The sequence below is a fragment of the Rutilus rutilus genome (assembly GCF_951802725.1).
Source record: "Rutilus rutilus genome assembly, chromosome: 8".
NCBI lineage: Eukaryota > Metazoa > Chordata > Actinopteri > Cypriniformes > Leuciscidae > Rutilus > Rutilus rutilus.
Window position 1 is genome coordinate 4,655,017 of NC_140222.1, and position 19,621 is coordinate 4,674,637.

Below are 19,621 nucleotides of genomic sequence, written 5' to 3' on the forward strand. Positions count from 1 at the left end.
TTTTCCCCATAATTTGTCTGAAATGGCACTCATCACAGCCATGTGCACACCGAGCAGATACTGTTGTGTGCGTGCCCGGAGCAGAAATATTCCCTTGCGAGGACGGTTCCCTATCGAGAGGTCTCTCCATTGCATAAGTAGCTTACGCTATGGGAAAACTCCTTTTCTCGAGAATATTGAAGCCATTTTTTTTTAACGCAGTGTAGCTGCACAGTATGTACACAGATGAGCAGCGAGCACGGTCATTGGCTGTGCTGCGGCAACTGCACGAACCTATGACGGGGCGGCTCAGACGCTCAGACACGTCAGAGCCCGCCAGGATGGGCGTGGCCAGAGGCTATAAATTGAGCCCATCGTCCGTCAGAGTCTTAGATTAAAATCTCCTTCAGTGAACCTCCACTTCGCTGAAACCCTGGATTAAGAAACCTTCGGCGCTGTCGACAAGCATCCAGCGGAACTAGTCTGAGGACGCCGGCTTCCTTCACCGCCTTCAACCCGCTGTTCTGCTGAGCCAATCCGGCGCGCAGTATCCTTTCTTGCTGTGTGTTCGCCGTCGCGACACATTCTAAAAGAGAAATTTCTGTCATATACTCTGCACTTCCTGTCTGGGCCGTTACCACGCGGAAGCTGCACTCGCTAAGGGCGAGATGGACGAGATGGATCTCCCCACCCTGCGGGCCCGACTGGCTGATTTAACCTATGACGACCCCACTTCCCGCTCTCTCTCCCTTTGCTTGAGCCGTGCAAACTGCACCGCGCACAAAGGATGTCAGAGCGGATGGTTCAAGAAAGCTACCCCGCCCTTGCGCCCCGTTCGCGTGCGTCACTCACCGGCGAAAGGAGGAAAGAGAGTGTTTTAGTCCCGCCAAGGCCGGACCAACCTCCATTTCTCACACATTTCTCAGTCCCCTCTTAAGTTTGGGCGGCTGGAAATGTCAAGATTGCAGCAAATGAGCCTGTTATAAAACATGCATGCCTGCAAACAAATGCCGACACAAAACATGATGACGCTCTATTATCTGCTCACGCTAACTGAAAGCTTATGTCTTTTCCCCCTGTGGCTCAGTGGCGAAATCTAAAGCTTTCGCGCCAGAGACCCGTGTTCGAATCCTGCCTCTGGTGGCTGATAAAGAATTATGCTGCGCTCGCGGCCAGCTTTCTTACGTACAGAAAGCGAACCTGCCCCTCGCGCCCTCGTGTTCACATGGCGGGGCTCGAGTATTTATGAGCGTTTAAACATAAGAGCCCACTCCGGCCCTGCCCCCCCGTGTGACTCACTTTTTACAGAGACAGACTTTATTTTCCTGTTCTTATCCACACCCCTTCTGTGGCTCAGTGGTGGAATCTGAGACTTTGGCGCCCGAGACCCGCCCCGTGTGACTCACTCTCTTTGGCAGCGTCCGAAGATGGGGTTGATCGGGCTCAACTTTGACCCCGCCTCCCATGTAATCCCAGCAATATATGCTCCCCTGCAAATATGAGCTGGTCCACATTCCCCAGTCCCCTCTACTCAGGTGGCTGGAAATGTCAATGTTGCAGTCAATTGGCCTGTTCCAAAACATGCTCACCTGCAAACAGACACCGGTTTTACGGTGACGCAAATAAAGCCAAAAAATAGCTCTTTTCTGTCTGTGTCATATGGTTACGTGCCCACTACAAAGTATGCACCCCTACACAAGCACTGTTTCCACAGTCTCAAACTTTCCTCCAGCTCACACTGGAAGTTTAATAAATGTAGCGTGTGTGCTTACTGTGATGTATGCACCCCTACACAAACACTGTTTCCACAGTCTCAAACTTTTCCCCTGTTCACGCTGGAAGTTTAATAAAAGTAGCGTGTGTGCCTGCTGTTCAACATGCACCCCTACACACAAACACTGCCAACACTGTATTAACTCTCCCCCCAGCCAGCGTGGGAGAGACCGTAAACGTAAATTGTGTGCCCACTGTAAAGTATGCACTTCTACACATAAAAACTGTTTCTACATCAGCTTTCCCTCTAGCTCACGCTGGTCACGTGATAATGGGTGTGCCCTCTATATGTGCGTGCCCCCGCTCATGAGCGCTGTTCACACGGCATTAAAAGCTCAAGACGGCCGGACGACTGGGTCCCTATCTCACAGCGGCCTGTCTCCAGCCTTTATTCAACCCCTAGCTATACGGGCCAAGGCCTGGGAGGCTATCCCTGGTATATCAGAATGGGTGTTGAACATGATAAATCGAGGCTACTCGCTACAGTTTGCTCGCTTTTCAGCCATTGTCGAGACGAGAGTGAGAAAAGACGTTTCACATATTCTCCGCACCAAGGTGCTCAAACTCGCATAGCGTGTCGGGTTTCTACAGCCGCTATTTCCTTGTACCGAAGAAGGATGGTGGTCTCCGACCCATCCTAGATATCAGACATCTGAACAAAGCGCTGATGAGGCGCCCGTTCAGAATGCTGACGACCAAACAAATCTTCGCCCGGGAGATTGTTTTTTATCAGTGGATCTGAAAGACACTTACTTTCATATCCAAATTATCGCCTCATCACAGCCATTTCTGAGATTCACTTTCGAGGGACAAGCTTGCCAGTACACAGTACTACCGTCCGGCCTATTGTTGGCTCCCTGTACATTCACAAAGTGTATGGATGCAGCACTTTCCCCCCTGAGACAGCGGGGAGTGCGAATGCTGAACTACCTCGACGATTGGCTGGTTATAGCACAATCAGAGGCATAGCTAATAACGCACAGATCTTGGATCCTCAGCCATCTAGAATGTCTGGGTCTAAAGATCAACTTTTCTAAGAGCACACTATCTCCCATCCAGAATATCTCCTTTCTTGGTATAGTAATAGACTCTACACAATTGAAAGCGCGCCTCTCTTCGGAGCGCGCGCTCTCTATTCGGTGCCTGGCGGCATCTTTCAGAGCGGGCGCCCGCGCCCCCCTCAGAAGATTCCAGAGGATGTTGTGTCTCATGGCAGCATCAGCAGTGCTCCAGCTCGGATTACTGCACATGCGCCCTCTCCAATGCTAGCTAAAGAGCCGTGTCCCAGCTTACTCGTGACGCTCCGGCCACATACTGATCAGAGCGAATCGCGGCTGCATCAAAGCCCTTACTCCCTGGAAAGCTATCGACTGGTACCAGTCTGGCATGAGTTTAGTTGTGATTTCGAGGAGAAAGGTGATCACGACAGATGCCTCCAACCTAGGTTGGGGAGCCCTCTATTACCCCTTTTCCACCAACAAGAACCAGGTGCTGGTTCGGAGCTAGAGCTAGTGCCGGTTCGGAGTTGGTTCGACTGACGAGCCTCCAAAGAACCGGTTTGCTTTTCCACAGGCTAAAAGAGCCAACGCAGAGCCAGGTCTTACGTCACAGCTACGTCTCATCTTTCTCAGCAACGTTAGCGCGGCGGCGCCAAACACAAACACATCATCAACAACGGCGCACGTTGCTTTGCTATTGATGTTCATGGCTTTGCGGACCTACATCGGCATCCAAACACGGCGGATCCAACGTGTTCGTGCGGCTCGCCATTATTTGTACAGACGGAGATTACAAGCGAGAGTAACGGCATGTACATAACATTTATTTTTAACAATAAGATGCCGACTTTAGCCTTAGATTTATATTTTAGATCGCGTCCATCGTGTTTAGCTGCTGTTAGCTCGATTAGCTGCTATTTGAAAATGGCGGTCACAAGTTTCTCTTCAGTCTTGTTGGCCACGGTAACCCCGCCCCCAGCCTCTGACGCAAGCGGTTCTTTCTTGGCTCCGTTCTAGACCCTGCAATGATTTGGTGCTACTTAAGAACCAGTTTTACTGGTTCGGAGCTGGTGCTTTGGCGGTGGAAAAACAAAGAACCGATTTGAAACTAGGCTCTGGCTCCGAACCAGCACCAGCTCTGCCTTGGTGGAAAAGGGGTATATGAGGGCAGGCCCGTCTATGGCCTTTGGTCAAGCCCAGAGAAGCGCCTACACATAAACTGTCTGGAGATGAGAGCGGCCGTTTTATCACTCAGAGCCTTTCTCCCATATCTAAAAGGCGACCACGTCCTGGTCCGAATGGACAACCTGGCAGTGGTGTCTTACATAAATCACCAGGGCGGCCTCAGGTCGAACACCTTGCACGCCATGGCCATGAGTCTCATTCTATGGGCTCAGCACAACCTGCGCTCACTGAGGGCAGCGCACGTGCCACACGTTCTGAACCAGGGTGCGAATATGTTATCCAGAGACAATGTTTCTCCAGGGGAATGGTCTCTCCACCCTCTGACGGTTCAACTAATATGGAGCATCTTCGGCAAGGCAGAGATCGACCTCTTCACCTCCGAAGACAACGCTCATTGCCGATTATTTTTCTCAAAGAACACGGACGCACTCGAATGGCCCAATCGTCCGCTGTATGCTTTCCCCCCGGTCGTGATGCTACCTCAGGTCATCAAATGGATCAGGGAAAGCAAATGTGCAGTGCTTCTTATAGCCCCTCTCTGGAAGACCCAGCTCTGGTTCTCCGAGTTGACACAACTGACACGAGATCTCCTCAGGCAGGCGAACGGGAAGATCTGGCATCTCCGTCCCGACTTATGGTGCGCTGCTAGGAGCCTGAACCCCCACTCTTGCGAGATACCGAGTGTACTCGCCTTTTTACAAGAGCTTTTGGACGCGGGTCGCACCCCCTCCACGCTCAAAGTATATGTGGTGGCCATAACAGCATCTCACGCCCCTGTGGCCAGACAATCACTAGGAAGAAACAACCTCATTGTCCGCTTCCTTAAAGGGGCAAGGAGGCTAAACCCTCCACGACCTCCCTCTGTGCCTATCTGGGACCTCTCCACGGTCCTGGAAGCACTAAAGGGAGCCCCGTTTGAGCCACTTCAGTCTGCCGACCTGAAGCACCTCTCGCTCAAAACCACTCTTTTACTGGTGCTCGCCTCCATCAAAAGAGTGGGCGATTTACATGCGCTGTCTTCGAGCACGTCCTGTCTTGAGTTTGGACCTAACGACTGCAGAGCCATCCTTAAGCCAAGGCATGGTTATATTCCTAAGGTGCTCTCCACGTCTTCAGAGCACAGGTTATTTCCCTAGCAGCTCTTTCCTCACCAGAGGACGAAAGAGACTCAAATTTACTCTGTCCCGTCAGGGCTCTCAGAGTGTATCTAGAGTGTTCTGCCTCGTTCAGTCAGAACAGCTTTTTGTGTGCTTTGGCAGCCGCACCAAAGGTCTCGCCGTCTCAAAGCAGAGATTATTGCGCTGGATAGTTGATGCTATAGCGCTAGCTTATGAGTCTAAGGGTCTTCACTGCCCCTTAGGCATCAGAGCTCATTCCACAAGAGGCATGGCCTCGTCTTGGGCTTGGTCAAGTGGAATACCCATCGAGGATATCTGTGCGGCGGCCGGCTGGGCCTCGCCGTCCACATTTATCAGGTTTTATAACCTACAAGTCCCTGCTCTGCATTCTAGGGCAGTGGTTCTCAACTCCAGTCCTCGGGACCCACTGCTCTGCACATTTTGTATGTCTCCCTTATTTAACACACCTGAACCAGATCATCAGCTCCTTAGGAGAGACTCCATGAACTGATTTGAGTGTGTCAGATAAGAGAGACATACAAAATGTGCAGAGCAGCGGGTCCCGAGGACTGGAGTTGAGAACCACTGTTCTAGGGTACTTTCAGTATGAAATGTGTAAGCACAAACCCCCCATAAAAGGTGGGCCCGATATTATCCGGTCCTGTTTATATATTATACATTTTATTTCATTTATTAAGGTTTGGCCCTCATTAGGCCCACTCCTCATTTTTCCCTTATGAAGCCTGTCACTGACCGGCTTATTGGGTTCATACTTTATTCTTAAGGCTTCAGGCATCTTGCCTCAGGCTAATATTAGAGCGAAGTTAAGCACGCACAGCGTTTTGAAGGGGGTTCCCATAGCGTAAGCTACTTACGCAATAGGAGAGACCTCTCGAAAGGGAACGTCTCGTTACTAAAGTAACCTCGGTTCCCTGAGATGATTTGCCGTGCTTGTGCTTTGGTCAGGGAATCGCTTCAATCAATTTAACCTAAGACTGACAGACGATGGGCTCAATTTATAACCTCTGGCCACGCCCATCCTGGCGGGCTCTGACGTGTCAGGGCCCCGTCATAGGTTTGTGCAGTTGCCGCAGCACAGCTGCACTGCGTTTTACAAAAATGCTTCAGTATTCTCGAGAAAAGGAGTTTTCCCATACCGTAAGCTACTTCAGCACTACTCGTTCCCTCATCTCAGGGAACCGAGACGTTTTACGCCCGTGGATACGGTTCTGTGCACTCGTATTACGTACACGCACCTGATTTGTATGTGCGCTATTATGGTACTTAAAAATGATCTCATGCTGTGTGTTTTGTGTAAATACTTGCCTCCACACATTAAAGTACGCGTGAACCGGCAGTTGCAAACGACTTTTCTCCAGTGTTGTGACGTATATTTCCCAGTGAAAAGGAATATTGAACAGAGGGCAGGGTTTTACTCTAGCGCTCCTCCTCTCCATCTCTCGCTCATTACAGACCATAGACTGTAAAAAATATGGACAAAGCGTCTGTGACGTCACCCATAGACTTTCTGAAGAACGGGTTTGAAGCCGTTTATGGGGGGTATGGGCGGCGCCATCTTGGAAAATCTTGGGAAATCCTAACCCCGCCCACCTTCTAACGCAGCGCGTCACTCAGCTCGCTCTGCTACTCCGGTTATCTCTGTGTATATTTTAGGCAACGAAATATGTTATAAAACACCATACTAACTCTTTTCGTTTTCATTTAAAGAAATCTTAAAAATTATAGCCACACAAATGTGGTTCAGGCAACGCGTATTGATTATATTCACTGCACATAATGTTTGCCTATTTATAAAAAAAACCAAAATATAAAACACAACCCTGCCTCTTTTCGTTTTAAATATAACATAAAAATATGAAACATTTTAATATGGTCCAGGCAATATGTGCATTTGTACTAAACAACAGATGTTGCAGTAAACAACATTACAGATCATCTTCGTTGTATTACAATTTAAAATGACAAAACTCAACCCAGTCTCTTTTTGTTAAATTTCAGTTTGATCAATATTAGCTATTATAAAAGTATAAGTAAAAGGTAAAGTTACAAGAAACTATACAAATAAAGCAAACAATTTAGTCAAACATACAAAGTCAGCGCTCGATCTAGTCTAACCATACAACGGTAAAGTTAAATAGCTTATAAAGTTATGAAACTTCCCCTCAGCCAGGGAACAAATTATAGATTCACGAAACCAAAGATCGCCCGTTAGATATACACAAGACGAATTATATCTCATGTTTAACCACTACAGAGACGCCAGAGTCAGCGGCAAACGTCAGAAGGACTAGCTGAGGAAAGGCTGTTCCAGGCGGGGTACATGAGCGCCGAGCGCCCGTTCATCGCTGGATCTCACAACTGGATACAATTTTCATAAATCTTTATAAATAAACCACAGATTTGAGCTTTAAACAACTACATTCTCGTCTGAAAAACTCTTAAAACTACATTTCATGATACAGAAACAGTAGTATTATATGTCAACTGTATTAAAAAATGGCGCTTCTTATGTTGTCATTCTCCGTGGCTCTGCCTTGTCAGCTGTCAATCAAGCTGTCAATCAAAGTTAACCACGCCCTTATTGTCATACATTTTATATCTAAATACGATCTAAACTAACGAGTTAGAAAAAAAATCACAGCCCTCATGGTTGTCAGGCACTCGGAACCTATCGAAAAATACAATAAAAGTCCATGGGACCAACCTGTAAAAACATGAATTTATGCTGTGAAAATGGACATTTTAACATGGGGTCTATGGACATTTGCTCCCTTTTGGGACCTCGCCCTAGCGGATTTTCGATGTATTGCAGTTTTTCGCACTTCCGGGTAGGCTTCATTTTTCAGATCAGAATGTTGCCGCTTGTTACAGACTAACGATTTGAGGGGAGTGGTTAAGCGTTTCCCAAACCAAGCCGTCAAACCTACATCATCAGAGAAGGAACGCCATTCCAGACCGGAAGTAACTTTTCAGACTTTGATTAAAGATTACGACGGCAAACAATTTTTTTCTGTGTATTAACTTGCACGGATTAATTGTTCACCACAAGACTGGTAATATTCGCTAACAAAGTAAATAGGGTCAATTTTGATTTCAGTTGGACTTTAAAATGGCCCCCATATTTGATATGTTTTATGTGTTATTATATTTTCTATTTATTCTTTGTGCAGCACTTTGGTAATCTTGTTTTTTTTAAATATGCTATATATAAAGTTGATTGGATTGGATTTTTTGCTGCTGTATCCTTCTCACCTTTTTTACCCCTGCAGTTGTCATGCCTGATAATTAAGCTCATTATTTTTATACTACAAAAATAATATTTGTATTTTCATAATGACTCTTAATTTTACAATGCGTATAGCTCCAAAAGTTGGACACTCAGAAATGTTTTATTGTCTGTTGATTCTACTTGTGTTAAGAAATGATCAATTCATAATTTTGGGTAACTCTGAAAGCCATTAACTATTATGATTGCTATTGGTCTTTCCATGTTTTAAATGTAATGATAATCAAAACCTTTAAATAAATCTTTGAACTGTCTAATAATTTATTTTTCAACCTACACGTGACTGAGATTGAATTATTGTTTACATAAACTGTAAGCGTTATTTTAGTGTATGTTATTTTGTATAAATTTGTTAGCAATATTTGGCGCGTTTATATGGCATCACCGCGCTGACGTCATCAGTCGTTTCCTTCCTCGTTCGGCGCGTTTGTTGTGTCTTCTGAGGTGAGTTCTGCAGTTCAGATATTTCGCGTATTTACACACCCATGAAATACACTTTACACAGTTTGTTTAAGCAACATTTACAGGGTTATTTCTGAACTGTTTTCATCGGATAAAGCGCTAAATGTGCGTCTTTTCTGGCGTCTGTAGACTGGTTTAGTTCAGCACGAAACGAACATCTGAGGAAAATGTTGAACATGAACGATTTTGTCATGTTTCATTTTGAGAGTGATAATGTAGTGTTATTGAATGTATAATCTCAAAGTTTTGTAAGTTTTGATCTGTGAGGAAATTTCATGGGGATAGAAACATTAATTGCTATCTTGGTATAATGTAGCAATAAATTAATGAATGACATAATTAGATATGTAATGTTAATGACAGGAATCAGAAAAAACAAATTCTAAAATGGGTGTTATATTGTTGTAGTTTGTATGTGTCAGATGTGAAAAGTAATACTATAATCTTTTAAATATAGATGATTTATAATATTTAAGGGTATATTCTGACTCCATCTGAGAGGTATTTTTTACCACAGATCCCAAAATTACTACAGAATGAGTATAATGCTCACATCAGTTCACAATTAAATGCTGGAATATTCCCATAAGCATACAATATACCTCATTTGTATAAATTATTTTATAAAAGTGCATTAAAATTAGGATTTTTATTTTCATTTCAGGCCTGATGGAGGAAAACGAGGAGAGTGAAGAGGAGAAGCATCATCATGTCAAAACTGAAGAAGAAACTCCCTCACAGACAGAGAGTATTTCTTCTTTGAAAAGAAAAGACAAGAAATATTTCATCTGCCATCAGTGTGGGAAGAGTTTCACACAACAAGGAAGCCTTAAGAATCACATGATCATCCACACTGGTGAGAAACTGCATGAATGTGATCAATGTGGTAAAACATTTTTGTGGGCTTCAGCCCTAAAGAGCCACCTCAGAGTTCATTCACAGGAGAAACCACATTTATGTTCTTTGTGTGGAAAGAGTTTAAAATACAAACAGAGTCTCGAGCTTCACATGAGGATCCACACTGGAGAGAAACCGTTCACATGTGATCAGTGTGGGAAGAGTTTTAGACAATCATCAAACCTTCAGGAACACATGAACATCCACACTGGAGAAAAGCTGCACGAATGTGATCAATGTGGGAGAATATTTTCCAGGGCTTCAGGCCTGAAGAGCCACATGTTAGTTCATTCACAGGAGAAACCACATTCATGTTCTTTGTGTGGAAAGAGTTTTTCACATCCGCACAATTTAAGACTTCATCTGAAAACACATACTGGTGAAAAAGCTCACGAGTGCTTTGAGTGTGGGAAGAGTTTTATTACAACTGAACGTTTGAAACAACACTGGATGACTCACACTGGAGAGAAACCTTACAAGTGTTCACACTGCGACAAGAGATTCCGTCGGTCAGGACATCTGAAAACACACGAGAGGATCCACACTGGAGAGAAACCGTATCACTGCACTGCATGTGGGAAGAGCTTCACTCAGTTATCTTCTCTACGCAGTCACAATAAATACAATCACAGAAAGTAGATCATCTTCAGATCCAGCACTTTCAGGTCTAATGCCGCATCCCCACCAAACGTGACACAATAATACCATCAAGCATCTCTTCAAAATCTGTCCTAACCAGCCACGACGAGCGACAGGACAAAGAAACATCTAAATTTGTCACAGTGAATAAAGATCATTTTCAAGACCAGTGATTTCAACTGTGAGATTCACATCAACTCAAAGATGGAGTTCCCCCCCAAAGAACATCTAGACTTTTTATTCTTGAATATCATTTTGCTTCGTGGTATAAATAAATATCATTATACTTTATTATAAGTTCAATATTATGTAAATTTTGTTAATCACTTGTAGTTTTTCGTACTTTTATGAAGGAAAATATTTTTTTTTGCAGGTCCAAACTGTTTTATTAAACTGTTTGTGTTTTTGTTGTTGTGTAGATCCATCTAGTTTAATTACATTTTGTATTTGCTCCACCAGTTAACTTTTACTATCCATTTATCTATTGTCTACTTATTCTTGCATCAAGAATAGATAATTTAATCATTTTAGATACATTTAAAAGTCATTAAAATATATTGTGATTGCTTTGGGCTTTACATTTCTCGATAAAGCTTAAATGCCTATAACATCTTTCGCCCCACATATGACTGAGATTGGATGAGACGGCTGTCTGTCTATACCAGTAACTGTTGTATCCTTTTTTTTTTTTTTGATTTTTTATACATAGATGTTTTATAGTTTTTGGTTTGTGCCGTTGATCTCGTCTCGCGGCGATGACGTCATCTTTCGCGCGCTCCCTGCACTCGATTCTTCTGAGGTAAACAGTTCACGCTATCAAGTAATTGTTAAATACTCTTTACACAGTTTAAATAACATTTTACACGGTCATTTCTGAATGGCTTCTATCATGTTCAACGCTCTTCGTGTGTCTGCTAACTAAAACACTTGAAGAAGAAGATGAAGATATGTTTCTCACATACAAAACGGTAATGCTAGCGAACGGGTTTGTTATGAATGTAGTTATTAGGAAATCGAGCTATATTTAGATTCATATCGGCGAATTACAATGTTTGATAAAGATGGGTGTCAGTGGTGTCTGTCTTTATGTTCCTGCAATTTTACGGTAGCATTTGAGAAATAATAGTTTAATATTAGAGCACTTTTAGCATTTATTCTGACTGAAACAATTTGTAGCAGCAAATACTTATAATAAAGTGAGATGATGTGCTGATTCTGAATGGCTTGTTTAATGAGTATTGATAGTCTATGGCTCATCACTATTATCAGAGCAGCTGAAAAGCCTCTTTATTTCATGTCAATAGATCCTGTTTTCTCCTCATTCATTATGCTGATATCTTCAGATCTGTAAATTCACACATTAAGCTCATTTTATTGTCAACAGATTTGAGCAAACGACACGATCAGCTATTGTGACATCTACAAGATATAGGTAAGTTTCATTTATTTCATTAATCTGTGATAAACCATGTTCCATATAAAAACAAGTTAAGTCAGACTCAGTTGGTGGGTCGTTTGTTTCTTTCACATTTGTTTTTCTGTTTTTTTTCTTCTTCATTTAAAAAAAAAATCTTATTTATATTTGGTATCTGTATTCTGTTCTTTGTTGTACTTATTTTTTCTATAATACTTTGCCAATATGTTAATGAGACGTAAGATCCTAGGAATAAAGTATGAATAAAGGATGAAATTCTTAAAAACTGAAAGGTAAACACTTTCCCCTGGTTTCACAGAAATAGCATAAGCCTAGTCCAAGATTAAAATACATTTTTTAGCTGTTTTAACTGAAAGCAACTTGAACTGACATCATAAAATATGTCAGTGCCATTGTTTTGTTTCAAGATGCACATCAGTAATGTTTTTTTTTTTCTTCTTCTAAGAAATGTTTTTAAAGGGCCTTTACAAATACCCACACTTGCAGTCTTTGCACTTGACCACTTGCACAATGTAGGTATTTCCTCTTTTTGGCCCAAGTGTTCAAGTAGGCGTGAAGACTGTGTGTAGCCTAGAACTTTTGATTACCAACAATTAGTTTTTCTACCAAATTACATGTAATATTTAATTAATTTAACTTAAAGTGGAATGTTTTCCTCGTCATCTTCTGATTCCTCGTCATCACCGAACGCATGATGGGATACGCTTAGCCTAAAATACCGCTCTGATGCGGTATTCAAGATAGTTTGCATTTAGTGTGTGTTCAGGGCACTGCGCTTTTTGTCACAATATAGTGCAATACAAAAATGAAACCATATGTATCGTGGATAGTGCCAATCTGTTCTGAGTGTAGTTCACCCAAAATTACTGTCTGAGAAAAAATTCAAGTTTACAAAGTTTTAGTGTCAGTACTACATTTAACTACTATAATAATGCAATGGGGGAATATTTTTCAGTCCTGATAATGCCATATGTCCGGTTACCAATAAAATTGCAAGCATATTCATCTAAAACAATTCTGTATTTTCAGCTTCAGAATCATGAATATTTTTTTTATTCTGGTGTCTTTATTGTCCTGTGCTTTAGGTTTGCAGCACCAAGTCCAAACCTTTTCATTTCCACTGCCAATGTAATACCAAATTTAGCATTTTCACACTCAGCAGTAATTTTTTTGTTAACCTTTTACCATGTGTCTTGGAGTATCACAATAATATCATATGTGAGTTCAGTATCATGATATATTGAATCATTACACCCCTAGCCCAAAAGCTTCTTAAATGCCCTAATTGAACAGAGGCCTATTCCTGGCTTAATCTAAGCCCTGTCTGTGAAACCGGACCTTTGAGATTAATTTACTTAAGTTACTTTACTAGATGGATAGGTGAACATATAAATGTAAAATCTGTGAATTAGTATGAAGAAAAACTCAGTAAGTGATTTATTGTTCTGCCCCTCCTCCTTCAGGTAAGCCCCTCCTCCTTCAGTGAAGCTCCTCCCACTGCAATCCACTAGTAAATGCTGGAATATTCCCATCAGCTACAAGTGAAGACGAGCATCAAACCATCAGGAAGAGCTGAAATCTGCAAAGACAGAGTTTATTGAAGGACAGTGAGAACATGAGAGATCCAGAACACTGCAGAATGAAACACACTGAAGAACAAAGAGGTTGGTGTTTATTCCTGATTCTTCATTAAAGCCACAGTATGTAAGTTTCGCCACTAGAAGTCGCTTATTCAAAACAAAGGCATAGCTTGATGATGCCGTGAATGAGCGTGGAATCATTGGAGGTGTTGTTTTCACTTCCACAGCCGATGTAAAACAATCCGACGGGACTCACGCAGAAATCATGTTAATGAGCTAATGTATTAAAGTTTTATTAACATTACGGACCGAGAGCCGAGGCAGCGGGAGCGATTGCTAATCAGAGACACCTGCGCGACACACTGGGCCTTGCGTTCCATTTACAACAGCGGAGCTTTTATTATTAGATTAGGCTAATTGTTCCTTTCGTTCATGCATGTGTTGGGTAACAGTGCTGTTTTACATGGTTAAAACAATCATACTAAATACATTTGAGTATGTTGAAACTTATGTCGTTACTCTGTGCGTTCACTCGGTAGCTGCTATGAGACATTTTCTTTTAAAGAAATTGCTTTTTAAGGACTACAACAAACGGCTGGTAGGGACTACACGACATTCCTCCCTAAACTTTAATTAATAATTTTTAATTAACCCGCTTAGAAAAGCGCCACGTTTTATTTTGTGTCACCATACTTGGTCGTATAACTACTCGTGTAACTGTTTTTAAATAGGGAAAACGTTGATGTGTTTGGTCACTTCTAAATTCATTGCTGTTAGATACCATTGAATATACTGGGCTAAGCTAAGTGCTTTCACCGTGCGCTAGAGCGATTAAGTGCACGCACTGAGATGAGAGAGGTATGTATCAACTCGTCTTAGATAAGGGAATAACATAGTTTAATATGAAAAAACGGTGGAGTATCCCTTTAAGTTTTAAAAGTAATAACTGGAAGATGAATGCATGGAAAGAGATCTATAAAAATGCATCAATTATCATGATTTAATGTAGATATTGTCTGCTTTCACTTTTTAAGGATTTATTAAAATGTAACTTTCTTCCTTTAATCTCAGACGTGATGCTGGAGAATGAGGAGAGTGAAGAGGAGGAGAAACATCATGTCAAAATTAATGATAACATTCACTCGCAGAATGAAAGTATTTCTTTACAAAGAGACAAGAAATGTTACACCTGCCGTCAGTGCGGAAAGAGTTTCACGTGGAAACCGAGTCTCGAGATTCACATGAGGATCCACACCGGAGAGAAACCGTTCTCATGTGATCAGTGCGGAATGAGTTTTACACAACAAGGGACACTTAAGGAACACATGAGGATCCACACTGGAGAGAAACCGCATCAATGTGATCAATGTGGCAAAACATTTTTGAGGGCTTCAGGCCTGAAGATCCACCTGACTGTTCATTCACAGGAGAAACCACATTCATGTTCTTTGTGTGGAAAGAGTTTTTCACTTCTGCACTGTTTAAAACTACATCAGAAAACACACACTGGTGAAAAAACGTATGTGTGCTTTGAGTGTGGGAAGAGTTTTGTTAGAGCTGGACATTTGAAACTGCATCAGAGGATCCACACTGGAGAGAAACCTTACAAGTGTTCACACTGCGACAAGAGATTTAATCAGTCAGGAACCTTGAAATCACACGAGAGGATCCACACTGGAGAGAAACCGTATCACTGCACTGCATGTGGGAAGAGCTTCAGCCAATCATCTGCTCTACACAGTCACACAAAAAACAATCACAGCAAGTAGATCATCTTCAGATCCAGCACTTTCAAGTGTGAAGCTTCATCCTCACCAACCATGACACAGTAACACCTCTGAGCAAAAAGATCTCTTCAGAATCAGGGTATGTTTACACAACTACAATGTACTTAAACTGAAACATTTTTCTGTGTTTTTACACATACAGAAAAAAATGTTGTCAAAATGATTCCCGTTCACGCGAATCCTCGAAAATGACTAAAAACGCTGTATTCTGCTGCCAGGCCAGTAGTTGGCGATGTCACTTTGTAAAGAAACACTACGCATCTATAGACTGAACACGTAATACGCATGCGCATGACGCTACCGTTTTTTACAGATTCACGATTTTGTAGTTTACATGGAGTTACAAACTTGCACTTAAAAAAAAAAAAGTTTGTTTTATGCCCCCAAAACACTGTTGTCATGTAAATGAACGGCTAAAACGCATTAAAAGTGTTAAGTTGAAACGTGTCGGGTAAATGACCCCTTAATCTGCCCTAACCAGCCACAATGATCGACAGGTGAATAAAGTTCAAATTCAAGACCAGCAGTTTCAACTCTGAGATTCAGATCAACTCAAAGATTTATTTTTGTGTATTATTCTTCGTTTACACTTTTATAAATCTCTTCCGTTACCTCATAGGAAAATGAATGAATCCCTCATTCCCTCCATTGTCTGGCTTATGCTACTCAAAGCAAGGTCTGAAACTTTGTATTTTGAACACTTTACTTGTTTGCCTATTCATGATGACTCCATTCCTCATTTGTAAGTCGCTTTGGATAAAGGCGTCTGCTAAATGTAAATGAAAGTAGAAGGTTTTTACAGGTTCAAACTGTTCTTGCTCAAGAAGAGGCTGATTTATTTTTAACTTGTTGTTCATCGATTGTAAACCAACTAGTTATTCTTCCTGTTAGTGTATTTAGAAAACACAGATGTAAGAAATACTGTCATGTTGGTTTGAAACTGGCCTTCTTCACCTTTGTTCTCTTGAGATGCTATGCTATCGTGTTAGTCAATAGAAATCTGTGTCGTTTGTATCCACTTTTACTTTTTGTATTTGCTTCACCAAGTATTAAACTTTTGTTGTCAATCTAAATCTAAAATCCATGTATTATAATTTCTTTTGGGGCTTTTTTAAAATGTCTCTACAAAGCTTTTAAATGCCTAATAAAATATTTCACCCCACACATGACTGAGATCGCTGTCTGTCTACATCAGCAACTGTTTTACACTTACCCTTATTAAACAGCGTTTATTTAATTAATCTGTGATAAACCATGTTTTATATATATATATTAGGGATGGGACGGTATGAAAATTTCATATCACGATTATAGTGACCAAAATTATCACGGTTTTGTTAAAACGAGATGAAAGTGTTCAAAAAGAACTGATGCTCACACTGAAAACAGTTTTATATTTGAAAATCAACAAACAACAAATAAAACAAGCAGCTCTATGCAATTTTTTAAGCAAGATTATATTCTGTGGCATTTCGTTCCTTATAATGACCGTCGTCAATAGCAACGCATTATAACACAGCGCACATCCACGTATCGCAACGGACGATCTCTCGTTTCATTCGAATACAACTTGCCGTCTTGCGTCTCCGTTTTTGATTGTATTGAAAATGAAATCAGAGTTGATTTATTGTTTACAGAGTTTGATAATATTGTTGTGATCATCTTATCTGGACGATTGTTTTGTACGCTGCACAAAATGGACTTATAAACAGGTAAGATTTAAAACATTAATCTCAATTCAATATGACCCCGTAATTATGTAAAAAAAAAAAAAAAAATCGGTGTAATAGGCCTAGTGTACAATGATATACAATATTATCCCTTAAATTTCATTCTTAATAGTCTTGTTTGATCTTGTTCGTTCGTCTTTGGCTCAAAGCCACTTGCTGCGAACTTTTCTTCACGTTTATTTCAAGTGAGTGACATAAAATATTTCAACTTAAAACAACATTTTATGCCCAATTATTTCCCAGACGTAGTTTTGTTATTGAGGTCAAAGTTAACTTGCCTTGCGTTCGCTATAAACAGTGGGTGATGGTCACACAAGACGACTCGTCTGATTTGAAGTGTTTCCCCCCCATTGTAGTGACCATCCTCGATTAAGTTTCACTCAGGACTTTTGTAAAAGTTAAAATATGACCACACAGATTTGGTCCTCTTAAAAGGCTGAAAAATATCCCGAGCACGGTCACTGCCTTCCGCCATTCCTTCTCGAATAAAAAATAACCAACATTGCGCGCTGCGCCTGCGTCAGACTGTTGCTGGCTGGACAGGATTTACAGTGAGTTATTAAAATCGCGATAATCAAACATGGTTTTAATGATTATTAAATTTTAAACGATAATACTAACCATCAGTACATTTTATCGTGGTTTATAGTGAAACCGGTAATCGTCCCATCCCTAATATATATATATATATATATATATATATATATATATATATATATATATATATACAGTGCTATGCATAAGTTTAGACACCCATGCTAAAGTTGACTAAAAAGAGGAATAAAAAATCATCTTTTGGAAATTTACCTTAATGCCTTAATTAAAAAAATTAGGAAAAATCCAACCTTTAAGGACACCAATTTTCTTTGTGAATGAATAATGTATCGTAAATAAATAAATGTTCTTCCTTAAAGTACAGGGTGCATAAGTCTGGACACCCCAATGTTAAATTCCCATAGAGGCAGGCAGATTTTTATTTTTAAAGGCCAGTTACTTCATGGATCCAGGATACTATGCATCCTGATAAAGTTCCCTTGGCCTTTGGAATTTAAATAGCCCCACATCATCACACAGCCTTCACCATACCTAGAGATTGGCATTGGGTACTTTCCATAAGATCATCTCTCAATGCAAATCAAACCAGCTATTAGGCTAACTGAAATAAAACCATGCCAATCTCTAGGTCGGCAAACAAAGGAAGATTTATTGCTCTTCCTTGCAACCAACAACCTAGTACGCCAGCTTTACTAGGTGCAAGAAGCATGCTATCTTTAGCTATTTTTTACATCTGTTAGTACTCATTTATAATCTGTAACAAGTATCCTTATCATTTGATTATTTTTAATAAAGTTTGTTAAACATTTTTTTATAATCATCATGCTTGCCACACATACATGAAACGTCTTTACAAAGCTTGAGGTAGGGCTGCACGATTAACCTTTATCACATCGATATTGAGGTTTTAACTCCCGCAATAACCTAACCTCAGGAGTCTGAGGTTTTTTCCCCCGCCTCTGACATTTGAGTGACAAACCTATTAGCCAATCAAAATGGTCGAATCTCGCGTTCCTGGCTTGCTGGCCAATTAGAAATGGCAATGGAAAGTTACAAGGTTGTATGCAGTGCGCCAGCTTTCTGTCAGCAGCAAAGCAGCTAACACACAACGTGTACGAATTGTGCCAATAGAAAAAGCTTGTAACTCCGCAGAAATGGCCGAAGGCACTTCTTCGGTGACGGGAGAGGAAGCGGGGGAGCACTTGGTTAACAAGAAGGGTGGTACTTCAGCTGTTTGGACTTATTTTGGATTCGCGAAGAACGACGTGGAGCAAAAGAGTGCTAAATGTAAAATATGTCGTCTAACTTCTTAAGGTCACGACTAAAGGATAGGCTCTTTAGTTACCGCGAGATTATTTCTATAAACTCTGAGGATGATTTTAGAATAATTGGGAACGGTATTAATCGTGAACCATTACAACCTTTTAATTTACAGTATGAAAAAGTAACTGACATGATATTCTTCATAACATCTCCTTTAATGTCTGCATGAATATGGAACAAAATACAGGCAAGTGATAAGACTGTAATACCTAATAGTGTTACAATAATAAAAACAGCCCCGACTCCTAAGCTCGATCAAGCTTTATTATATGCAAAAATAAATCATCACATTACTGTAATTATATTATTATTGTTAATATTATTGCTATTATTCGTAGTATTGCATTCTCTAATAAAGAGATTTACTGCTAGATATTTAGCTCCAGCTGGAGAACATTCACCTCTCACCGGCTCGTCTTGTTTCCTCTTTAAGTGCTTTAGCATGCATGTTGTGCTCCCGTGAAAAGCAAGTTGCATGTATTGCACACGACAGCATTCTTGGTTTGAAGTTTTGTGAAACTTTCACACACCTCGATAGTTCGGATTCGTTTGCACTCCGTCATAATTCGCGCTGTGTTTTCAATATTGCAGGCCCTTACATTAGGTCACGTGAGATCAAACGACTACTCGACAACAAAAATATTTGTCGACAATGTCGACTAATCGTTTCAGCCCTATTTGAGGCTCGCATCAAGTTCAATAGAGTTCAAAGGTGCAGCACGCACATCCAAAACAATAAAGCTGGGTGCTGGACAGACAAGTAATAGCAAAGATGAACAATGAGTCCGCACACCAGAGAATGCTCCTTAGCAATTTAATAGTTGCTCAACAACTTGTGACGTTTCGGGCCCAA

General features: G+C 41.1%; 1 protein-coding gene across 3 annotated transcripts; it reads left to right on the forward strand.

Moving 5' to 3' along the window:
• The first annotated feature begins 8,761 nt into the window (after positions 1–8,761).
• On the forward strand, positions 8,762–16,320 carry LOC311295748 (uncharacterized protein). Of its 3 annotated transcripts, none has more exons than XM_084417249.1 (5): positions 8,762–8,804; positions 9,487–11,326; positions 11,743–11,790; positions 13,257–13,457; positions 14,445–16,320. In XM_084417249.1, exons 4-5 carry the CDS (start codon positions 13,409–13,411, stop codon positions 15,140–15,142), a joined length of 747 nt encoding a protein of 248 aa, XP_084273375.1. In that variant the 5' UTR covers positions 8,762–8,804; positions 9,487–11,326; positions 11,743–11,790; positions 13,257–13,408; the 3' UTR covers positions 15,143–16,320. The 3 variants fall into 3 exon arrangements, with proteins under 3 accessions (XP_084273375.1, XP_084273376.1, XP_084273377.1); XM_084417250.1 differs by having other exon boundaries at positions 9,487–11,157; XM_084417251.1 differs by lacking the exons at positions 8,762–8,804; positions 9,487–11,326; positions 11,743–11,790 and adding an exon at positions 11,918–12,305.
• Positions 16,321–19,621: the final 3,301 nt, after the last annotated feature.